Here is an 11,114-nt window from a genome sequence, read left to right as displayed (position 1 = left end):
CCAAGCACTTTACACAGTTAAATGAGTTCTTGTGGCCTCCTTTTGTACAAGCAGCAGCAGTCCCCCTTCCCACAGCTTCTGCACAGCCTCAGCGGTCACCGGCCATGTGTAGCCAGCCAGGGCGATGTGAGGGCCAGGACGCAGGAGCTCAGCGCAGAGGCACAGCGGTGGGCTGGGGCTGGAGGGGCATGTGTCCCCTCTGGTCCCGGGGATGCTGCAGTGGGCAAGCGCCCCGTGTTCCCTCAGAGGTGAAACACCCATGTCCCCTCAGTGAAGTTTGCAACGTCCCCTCTGAGGGCAAGCACCCATGTCCCCTCAGCGAAAAACCCAATGTCCCCTCTGAGGGCAAGCACCCATGTCCCCTCAGCGAAACACCCAACGTCCCCTCTGAGGGCAAGCACCCATGTCCCCCCCAGCGAGACACCCAATGTCCCCTCTGAGGGGAAGCACCCATGCCCCTTCAGCGAAACACCCAATGTCCCCTCTGACGGGAAGCACCCATGTCCCCTGGGTGTCCTGCTCTCCCCCCGGGGCCCGTGCAGGCCCCTCGGCCACTGCCACGGGCCTAGCGCCGAGCCTCGCAGCACTCCCGCGCCCCCGGCGCCACCTCAAGCAGCGCCAGGGCGCAGAGGTCCCTCAGCGCCTTCCAGGCGCCCCGCCGAGAGCTCCCCGGTGAGGGGAGACGGGACGGGACGGGGCGGGAGCCCGCAGCGGGCGGGAGATGGCCGTCCCCCCGCCGGCGACAGGCTTGATGAACCGAGAGGCCGCCCGACGCAGCCGGGCCGGAGGTGCCCGGCCCCGCGGCGGGCGCGGAACGCAAGTGCCGGGGCTGCCGTTTCCAGGCCGGCCCGCAGTTCCGGCGCTCGGCGCGGTTGCCATGGTGTGGGCGCCGGGGCGGCTGCTGGCATGGACGAGGAGGTCACGGTGGGGCCCGGGAGGCTCCGCGGCTCGGGGAACGGTGGGGGCGGCTGGTTTCGCTGGGCCGGAGGGAGCTGGCGGAGCGCGGCGGCCGCGTGGGAGGCGCTTCCGCGCCGGGCGTTCGGCGGCTGCGGGCTGGGGACCAGAGCGAAGCGGGGCGGGGGGTCCGGCGGCGCTCGGCGGCTCCGGCGGGAGAGCGGAGACGCTGCCTGCCCCGGCCCGGCCCGGCCCCGCCCCGCCCGCCGGGCACGACCGGGGCCCGGGGGCGGCGGGCGAGGCGCTGACCCGCAGCCCTCGGCGTGGCGGCCGCGGGGTCGGTGCTTGGCCGCCGGCGGTAGCGGGTGCGTTGTCCCCGGCGGGGGTCGGTGAGGGGCCGCGGGTGTGTCGCCGGGCGGCTGGGCGGCCGTCCCCCCCGGGCCCGAAGGGAGCTGCCCGGCCCCAGCACGCTCGTGTGGCGTGCTTCTGAAAAACGCTTCATTTTAATCTGTTGCTTTCCCTCTTCTCTCCTTCCTCCTCCGGCTTCTCCGGGAAGTCTCCCTTTCTCCCGGCACATCTCTCCACCGCCTTGTGCAGGCTTTCTTCCACTGCATGTGTCTCTCCGCAGTTCTGGAAATGTATTTTTCCTTTCATCTCCTGCTCTCTACTTTTTGTCTCTGCTTCCGTTTCTGATGCGCGTTTTTTTTCAAGCCATGTCATGTGTGCGCTAGGTGTGGATTATTATTCCCCTTGTTCTAATGTTCACATACGCAAGAGCTGATGCTTGCCAGCTAAAATTATTTGTTCACAGTTATCTACAACTGATAGCAAATGCTACGATTATTTGTTATCGCCCAGAGCTAACATAAAGGGCATAAATATTCTCCTCTGTGAATAATCTCAAAAGCTCTGCGGTAGCCTAGTAGTAGTGCCATTTGTTTTACCTGAACATGTGTGAAACTCTGTTGTTTTGTGTTGTTGTTTTTTTTTCCTTTTAGAGAGATTTTAATGAACGCTGTGTCCAATGTTCAGAAGTGAACTGGGGTCTCACTGATGGAGGCAGATTTTATTGCAGATCTTGCCACAACGTTACTGAGGTAAAAAGCTGAGCTACAGGCCTTGGAAAAGGTTTATTTTGTTTGCTGCTTGTTTTTTTAGTAAGAAAATGTTAGATTTTTCTCCTTGGCATTAGGACTTGAAGGCAGTATTGTGATTCTTCCTTTTTCATGCTTTACTTGACACTGTTTAAAACTCATGTTCCTTGAAATCACAAAATTTAAAATAAACCATCTTAAGACACTGTGTTGCTGTAGCTGTAGTGCCGGCATGCTGTCTAGATGCCTTAGAAGTATTACCTGGGCATTGCTGCACTTTAGTACAGTACCAGTGTAGGCAAACCCTGATGCATATGACCTGTATGTCCAGGATAGTAATTCTCTATTTTTGCAATTTCAGAATGAAAAGTTCAGAATGTTCTGTCTCTCTTTAGTTTAGGAAATTTGAACAAGCTCCTTCTATTATGTCTTATGATGGGGCAATCTGTGCAAGTTAGGCCTGGCTTTTTTTCTTGCTGAGATATATTCCTGTTTTGCAGAGAACTAGAGAAGTTGTAAACACTGATTTTATTTCTAATACAAGAGTCCAGACAATCTCCAAAGTTTTAAGAAAGCAGGAAAAAACTGGTACGTATGAGTTTCTCTCTGTATTTTGCATAAGAGTGGCTGTTCAGTCAGGGTTCACCTAGCCCATTATGTCTTTGATGGTGACCAAAAGCAGATAGCTAGGAAAGACTGTAAGAACAGGAACAAAATATAGCCCCTAGACGCTGTCACAACCTTTAGCGGTCACCTTTGGTGACTTCCTGAGCCACAGGTAACATCTGTGAGCCTGGTGGTGGGTTTTGGGGGACTGAACAGAGCTATGTGTTACTTATTGCCACGTTGATTTGTAGAAGCCAATACTGACTGAAGATACTGGTGGCATGTATTCAGATGTGGTGATCCCTTTGTTCCTTCCTTGCGATGGCTATCACAAAACCAGAAAAGTTGTCTGTCTTCTTAAGTGAGATGTGACGGTGGTCCAGCTCTTAGAATGTCAGTCTGGCTTGCATTACAGGTACTTGGCCCTGTAACCTACACACAAACCTGCATGGAAGAGATTTCACGCAGTTACAATAGCTAAACTAATATTGCATCCTTCATCCAGAGTCACTTCTATACTTTCAATTTCATGATTCAGAAGAATAGTAGTCATTATGTATGATGATATATGCCATAAGGATGTTATAGTAAGGCTGCTGCTGGAGCTGTGTATGTATACTGTGATGGCTGGATAGATGTTATACTGTTGTGGCCACTTCCAAAAAGCAAAAATGCATTACAATGCTAAATGAAGCATGGGGTTATTTTTGTCTCTGATGTGCTGACCTGTCTTTGCTCTACTGCGGTGGGATTAGTACATTTCTTTGAAAAGAACAATTGTGTGGAAGTGAAGGGAGGAGTGAAAAGGGGAACAACCTTACCACCTCCACTTGTCTTTATCCTGTGTTGTTCCTAAAGTCTGAGCTGTGTACCACTTCATGCTTTCTATCTCTCCTGTTAGGAGGGTCATTAGCCAACCCCCAGGCTTCTTAAGAAATCCTTAGCTTCACCCAGTCCCTCCCATGAGTGCTGTTACATTATACTACGGCAGCTTATTTTCATGCATTTATAGGAGTAAGCTGTATCTGTGGTTAACAGTTACAGCCAACATCATTAAAACAAGGCAGAAGCTTTGGGCAGATAACTTTTAAGATGGTGAGATGCAAGGTGTGATTGTAACAAAAAATAATGAAGGAGAGGTGTGGAGGGAATGAAAAGGAAGTTGAGAAATGCAGAGAAAATTTCTAAAACCAGAAGCCTGTAGAAAAGGAGTTGTAAATATAAAGGTGAAAATTAAATGTAATGCAATCTGAGGGAATAGTGAATAGATCAGAGCAGGCCCCCTCCTTATGAAATTCATGTTGTGCTGAGATTTGCTAGAAGCTTGAAATAGCTGAGAAAGTTTCTTTAATTTGAATGTGTATGATTCTGTGGGAGAGAATGGTGAAGACTGTGGTGATATTGGTTGGTTTTTGCCTGACTCACCACCATAACGTGTTCCAGTTTTCTGTGCTGGGAATGGGAAAGAAATGGTCATATTTCTTTTTTTAATGACAGGTTCTCAGTTATTTTAAAACTGGTCACTTAACTCTCCACTTGATTACAAAAGCTGCACTAGAAGTTATAGTGAAATATATTACTATTGGGAAATGTGTGGAGAGCAGTGCTTGCTAGGTAGCTTTTCTTCTTGATTGAGACTGTGAACAAATGGAGTATTCTGTGTACCTGGTCTATGCTCTAGGATCTGAAATTATTGAATAGAGAGACATGTCTCTATCCTGATACCAAGAGAACAGAATATTAAGTGGAAATAAGCGTGCATAAGGTTAAAAAAACCCCAAAACAGTACAAACAAAAAAACATACTTTTTTTTTTCCCCACTTAGATGGAGGCTGTGAATGGTATGTTTGTGAAGGCTTTCAGCTTGTACTCAAGAAACAAGCTGAAGCTTTAGAAGCATTAGGAGTATGTCCACAAATGAAGGTATGTAGATATCAGTGTGAGTTCTACACGCACTGTGTGTATTAGAAGAGATGTTATATTAAAAGATCATGATTTTTAAAGTGAATTGAACAATGCCCTCTTTAAAAACGTTGAGAATATGAAAACAAACTTAGCTTCTCTGGTAATTTTAAAACGTAGTTTATAAATCACAGTTAATAAAATTAGAGCTGGAACATTATTCAGATTCCTGAGGTAGAAATTACGCTCTGTTCTCTCAGCAATTAATGACCTTGTAAACTTTGTACTAATCACTATCCGTTTGTATTTATCAGGATGAAATTCTGTGCAATTTTTGGAGGTGTTACCTTCAGAAGAGCAAACAGGCATATTGCAACAGACCAGCTGGGGAAACTGTCAAAGCATTATCAGTAAGTGAAAAGCTCAAATCCCATGAGATGTTGGGTATCTTTTTAAAAAGCAACAACAGAAACCTTCTTTGTTCAAGCTACATATCTAGCTTGTATTATGTCACTTCAGTATGAAGGATGTCTTCTAAACAGGGCTCCACGTGTCCATTTTGTTGTACGTTTTTTTTTCCTATTTTGAGAGACATACTTCTCTGAATATGGGAAACTGCTTTTTTTAAAATATTGCTTTGTCTTGGCATAGATAGTCAGTAGATAGACCAGAATTTATAATACAAAATGCATCATCAGTTACTATTCTTTCCTGTTGGCTCTCGAAGTTATTTATTTCATCAAGCTTTGACTCTATGTATTGCCAACTTTCTGGTCATTGTAGCAGATTGAAATGTACTGTAATCACTAGAAGACTTTTTATCTTGAGAAATCCTTTAAAAATACTTTTTTTTTGCAAGGTTTCTTTACATACTGGTGATTCATAGAGAAAGTAAAAATGTGAACAGTTCAGGTTTAAACTTCATTTACTGTTGATCTTGCATCTCTCATACTGTATTTGGTTTCTTCAGATTGAAACAGTAGATAATAACAGTAGATAATACAATGACTTATTTACAAAAAACAGGTATGTGATAGCAGTACTGATGCGGACAGTGAATTAGAGAGACCTAGCCTTCTTCACATGTTGTCTGTCTCTGAAAGTGAGGGGGATCTGCAGACTGATTGCAGCTTTGCCTCATCAACTAGCAAGGTCTCAGGTAGGAGCGATGAACTGGACTATCTGGAAACCATTTTTGCGTAGGTTTTTTGATATAAATAAATATATATAAAGTGTATTCATGTACAATGAGTTGGAGGTACTGGTTGGAAAGTGTAAAGTTTTCAGTCCTGTTTGCCACTAGAGTACTTTATATTCTACCAGAAATAGAAGACTTCCCCCCCCCGCCCCCAACCCCACCCAAGGAGGTGAAAGTTGAACAGGACCTGGAAATACAATGGGAAATGCAGGGGAAAGTTCTATTTTATAGCGAGTTTGCTCCATGCCTCCTGTTGGGAGTGGGAAAAAATTGCTATTATATCTGCAAAGCCAGATGTTCACAAACATGGCAGCTTTAAAGAGAATAAGCACTTGTTTAGCTAATAGCAGAGCTGTCAGTCATGAATTTGATGTTGAAAAACATGAGTTTGTTGGGGGAGGGGGAGGGTGTTGTTTTTTTTTCCCTACCCCATAGATATATTTAGCTTTCTAATTCTTTTTCCTTACAGTATTTTTGGTACTTCTGTGTCTTTTGTCTCTGCATTCTTTTTACTACTTTCCCTATAAACCCTTCTATGAAAAATCTTCTTTTAGCATTCCATCAGTTTCTCATTTCAGTTCACAATATCAACTTGAAAATATTTACAGAATGCTAAACATTTTTAAATAAAATGTTTGTCCTGGTTTCAGTTGGGATAGAGTTAACTGTCTTCCTAGTAGCTGGTGCAGTGCTATGTTTTGTGTTCAGTATGTGAAGAATGTTGATAACACACTGATGTTTTCAGTTGTCGCTCAGTAGTGTTTAGACTATAGTCAAGGATTTTTCAGCTTCTCATGCCCAGCCAGGGCACCTGACCCAAACTGGCCAACGGTGTATTCCATACCATGTGACGTCCCATCTAGTTTAGGAACTGGGAAGGGGGGGGCAGGGATTCGCGGCTCGGGGACTGGCTGGGTGTCGGTCGGCGGGTGGTGAGCAATTGCCCTGTGCATCATTTGTACATTTCAATCCTTTTATTACTACTGCTGTCATTTTGTTAGTGTTATCATTATCATTATTAGTTTCTTCTTTTCCTGATTTTCTCCCCCATCCCACTGGGTGGGGGGGGAGTGAGTGAGCGGCTGCGTGGTGCTTAGTTGCTGGCTGGGGTTAAACCACGACAATGTTATAGAAAATTGGAGTGTTTGGTGCTACTGGGCAAGTGTAATGCCAGACAATGCTGCAGTGTCTGATATTGGAAATACATTTCAAGACACATTTGAAACCTTTTGCTAGTGTTTTAAACTTCTGATGTTTTTTCTTTTTTGCTTTATTCTTTGCTTGCCTTTTCCTTCTTTGTCTGTTTCAGTGTTTCTTTTTCCCCTGTTATGTACTATCCTTTTTATTTCCCATTTCTGTTCTTCTATGATATTGCCTGTCTACCCACAGAAGAATGCCATCTTGTTCTTTCATGTTCTTCTCTTTATTTCATAAAGTCCAGAAATGGTAATAGAATGAGAAACTTCATCTGCAGCAATTAAAAAAAATTAAGAAATTTTTAAACATCCAAACAGAATTAGAGAGGAGAAAAAGGTGCAAAAATGGTGACACAATTTTTTTTTAATATAACACAAGTACCTTTCATCCTTATATAATAAAATAACTAAATTTTCAGGTAAAGAGTCACTGTATGTTTGTACATACAGCAGATCTTGGGTGTTACACGAATATATGTTATACGAAGAGGAAATAGTTGAGCGAAAAATTTCTAGTGAAGATATTCCATTCCTTTTTCTTACCCTTTTTGATGTCTAGAGAAACTTCTTTCTTCCTTGGTACTAACTTTTATAGTTATGTTTCTTAGAGTTCTAGAACAGCTAGATAGTTTTAAGATAGGCCATAATTTAATGTGTTCTTGGTCTGTTGTTTCAGAGATTGACTTCAGTTTTAATTAGTCATACCGATTTCACTAAAAGCACTCAAAATGAATTGAGTTCAGTGACACTGAAAGTACATTTTGATGAAATCAAACAAACACAGAAATTGTTTTGTGTATTTAAATTTAACACAAGTAATACTAAATGTGTTGTAGTCAACTATAAATTCTTGTGAAGATTCATAGGTTTCCTTTTCTGTGTTGTTTTTACTGAGCTGTTATTGCTACAGACTGGAAACCTCAACACCCTTTTTTTTCCTAAGAGGCTTGTCCAACTGGCAAGCTTTTTTGTTGTTGTTATTTTTGTGTAGGGTTCATAGCAAATTCCACTGAGTATAGCACTGAGATATTGCTAGAGAAGCCTATTAAACTCTTAAATTATTAGATGTGTGTAATTGTGTGTTGTCATGCCTTGCATAAGCTGGAAGAAATAAAAGGAAATAGTGTGCCATCATTAAGGCCAGAAATATAATGAGGATTATTTTAAATTGAGTTGAATGTGACATTAATAATGAAGCTTCAGTTGTGAAGCTGCCTTTAAGCACAAGTATCCATGTAAAAGGTGAAACTGTTGACTAAAAGTATTAACTGATGTTCCTGCTTTTGTCCTCTCAAGCATCTATACATGATAGACCTCGTAGGATGCTCTCATCCAGACTTTGTCTTAGGCTGGACGAGGTGTATGTTCGAGCCGGTTCTTTTAACCTGTGGCTGTGTCCATAGTGCTACTGACCGCCGTTTTAGGAGTCGGTAGGTGGCATCAAAGACCAGTTCTGGCTCAGGAATACGGTATCTGCAGTGTTTGTCTTCGTACTGCCTGTCAGTGGGTGCTGGACCTCTACCGCTGACCGCTGTCACCTTGCAGGCTTGGCTATCACCTGCCAGCGTAACCACGGAGCTGCCAAGCTCTCTTGAAGTTTTAAACTGTTTTTTGCGGGCTGCTTGCCATAGTCCTGCAGTTCCAAGCTGGGGAGCTGTGGATCCAGCCCTCGCTGTTCCTGTCTGAACAGGTGAACAGTCTGTGGGGAAACACAGTGAGAAAGTCTGTACAGAACCTATGCTGATATTTTGTGCTGGTGTGCTTTAAGTGCATTTTCATTTGTCCTGCCTGGGTCATGATGTAGGGAAGAGAGGCTTTTCTTTTTTTAGTTCCTCCTTCTCTGAACTTGCAAGTTTAACTGCTGAAAAGGTTCCTAACTCATAAATCACTCTACTAAATTAAATTTCTCATTGCTGCTTCTCTTAGTTTTCAGTGATTCATTTTAGTAAGGAAGCAGGGTGGTTTTAGGGAGGTTTGGTTGGTTGTCGGGTTTTTTTCTTTTCACCCTCTTCCCCATTTGCTACATTTTTGTTCTAAAGGTATTTCTTTTTCATTGAATTAGATATGTTTTTTAAAAGAATACCTATGTTTCCACAGTTAGAGATTATATGGCAGATGGATACACAACCTCAGTAAAATTTCTGCAGTGTAAATAATTTTCTCGTTAAAATCCTGACTGTTCTGAAATTTAAAACTCTGTGTTTTAATCCCCAGCTCTGAGGCATTGATTTAAGTACATCAAATTTTCCTTTGTTTCCCCACTGTTCCCTTATGCCTCGAATGGAAAATAGTATTTCCAGCTCATAAGTACTGTTAGTTATATGTTTTATAGTAGTTACTGTCCTTCTAGAACTCAGGTTTAACTGTAGTTCCCAACAAAAAGTCTGTTTTGATGGATGCCAGAGGGAGTTTTGTCTCTTCATATGATCCAGTGTGTTAGTCAAGTGAAGCAGCAGTTTATGAAAGAGGTTGCCTTCTCCTTTTGTGGGAGATGAATAAATTAGAGTTAAACTGTTTAGCAGAAAAGGACACAGACTACCCAACTACCAAAGTAATGATTTCAAAATATTGTTAGTTGCTGAACAAGGGTCCTTGTAGGTTCTTTTATTTTGATTTCTGTATACTATGGATTGTGTGTATATCAATTCAATTAATTTTTTTTTCTTTTCTGTTTTTAACATAAACCCAAGAAAGCACCTCTCTGTGCTCTGGATCGGTAGATGGTAGCTTGTATTTAATGAAGAACCAAAAGGAGAAACTGAGGATGACGATGCCAATGACCCTTTCATTTTGTTACATGGCATTACTCTGGTTGAGAGAACCAATGACGTTATCTGATCTCTTAAGGTATGAATAGTCTCTAGTGAAATATTTGTTGCTTTTATAAATAATAAATATTTTAAAAATTAGACCTGTACTATTGCCCTCTTACTAATTTTCTCAGTAATAGTGAGAAGTTCTCTATATTTAGTTGTCTTATCTTTTCTTTGACATAACAATTCATGCAGCTGCTTTTGGAGAATGTTCTCCTCTATTGATCAAAATGAATCTCAAAGACCTGTAAGGGAGAAGGTTTTGGAGCTAAAGAAGCTTTTTATCCTTCTCCTTCAAAATTTCTTAAGATTCACTGGAGGTGTGTATGGTCACACATTTGCTGTTGTCAGCATGCCAGAATTAAATGAGTAAACATTCTCCAGGACTTACGTCAGTGTCATCATACAAACAATACCAGCAGTATATAGTGATCTGAAAGGTAGCTAAGTAGCTTCAAGCAATGGAGTTGGGCACAGAAATTAATATAGGAGGTAGTTTTTTGTCTTCGTATCTTTGTATCTGTCATTATCAGGGTTCAGAATAATACAGCTTTTAATATAGTAGAAATAAAATGTTCTAATAATGAGGTTTTATGCTAAATGGAGACCGTCAAACTATTGCTGACAATGCAGTTCCCTTCTCCTCCTACAACACAGCTATGAACACTTTCCTTATTTACTTAGGGAATGAAAAACAATTCATCAACTTTTCCTGTTAGCAATAAATATTTTAAATCGGGCCCAAATAGTTTAAATTCAGGAATTCTTAGATTTTCCTTGGAAGACCTTTTGTATACTGATACTCATTTTTAACAAGTGTTGAAATATTGGGTATTTCTAAAAAGATGATGAAAAAATGTTGCTTTGCCAAAATGTAAGGAACAGAAAGACTCAAGTACATTGAAAAATGAAATTGAAAACTTGGACCAAATAAAGGAAAAACTGTAGAAAATATGGTAGATTTCAAATATATTTTTCAAATATATAACCTGTAAGCTAAAAGGCAAGGCAATGAGTACATCATCCCTCACCTGTGGTGTGTGTAACTAGTACTGCTGCTGAAAGTGTGACAAACGCAAAGGAAGTTTACCCCAGAGCCTGATGGCCTCTCTCCCCTGGAGTGCCAACTTCAACCTGCACTTTTCTAGCTTTGTACAAGCTTTCTGAGAAGGATGGGTATTGAAGAATGTTCTTTTTCAAGTACTTCTTAAAAAGGGGAGGTTTGTATGTCTCAAAGTGCAGTAGTTAATACTAGCTAATTTATTTCTATGCACAACAATGTTTAACCCTTTGATTTAACATTAGGGGGTGGCTGTTGCCTTCATTGATTAGAATTGCACAAACCATTGCATATTTGCATGACTAGATATGCTGTTGCATAAATGATGCTTGCAAAATGTTCAGCAAAATG

At 42.2% G+C, this 11,114-nt stretch overlaps 1 protein-coding gene across 2 annotated transcripts in view; it reads left to right on the top strand.

Moving 5' to 3' along the window:
- The first annotated feature begins 837 nt into the window (after positions 1–837).
- TAF1B (TATA-box binding protein associated factor, RNA polymerase I subunit B) overlaps positions 838–11,114 on the top strand; it is a 52,433-nt gene continuing 42,156 nt past the window's right edge. Inside the window, exons 1-7 of one of the 2 annotated variants that reach the window (XM_075049158.1) lie at positions 838–924; positions 1,893–1,991; positions 2,489–2,576; positions 4,420–4,517; positions 4,811–4,906; positions 5,523–5,655; positions 9,581–9,737. In XM_075049158.1, the coding sequence (XP_074905259.1) occupies positions 907–924; positions 1,893–1,991; positions 2,489–2,576; positions 4,420–4,517; positions 4,811–4,906; positions 5,523–5,655; positions 9,581–9,737 (689 nt within the window). In that variant the 5' untranslated portion in view covers positions 838–906. Of the gene's footprint in view, positions 925–1,433; positions 1,626–1,892; positions 1,992–2,488; positions 2,577–4,419; positions 4,518–4,810; positions 4,907–5,522; positions 5,656–9,580; positions 9,738–11,114 lie in introns of those variants that run through there. The other variant, XM_075049159.1, reaches the window with a different exon arrangement.

This window comes from Buteo buteo, chromosome 17 (assembly GCF_964188355.1).
Source record: "Buteo buteo chromosome 17, bButBut1.hap1.1, whole genome shotgun sequence".
NCBI classification, from domain to species: domain Eukaryota; kingdom Metazoa; phylum Chordata; class Aves; order Accipitriformes; family Accipitridae; genus Buteo; species Buteo buteo.
The sequence above is the reverse complement of the archived record's forward strand: the minus strand, read 5'-3'. Positions and strand labels throughout refer to the sequence as shown.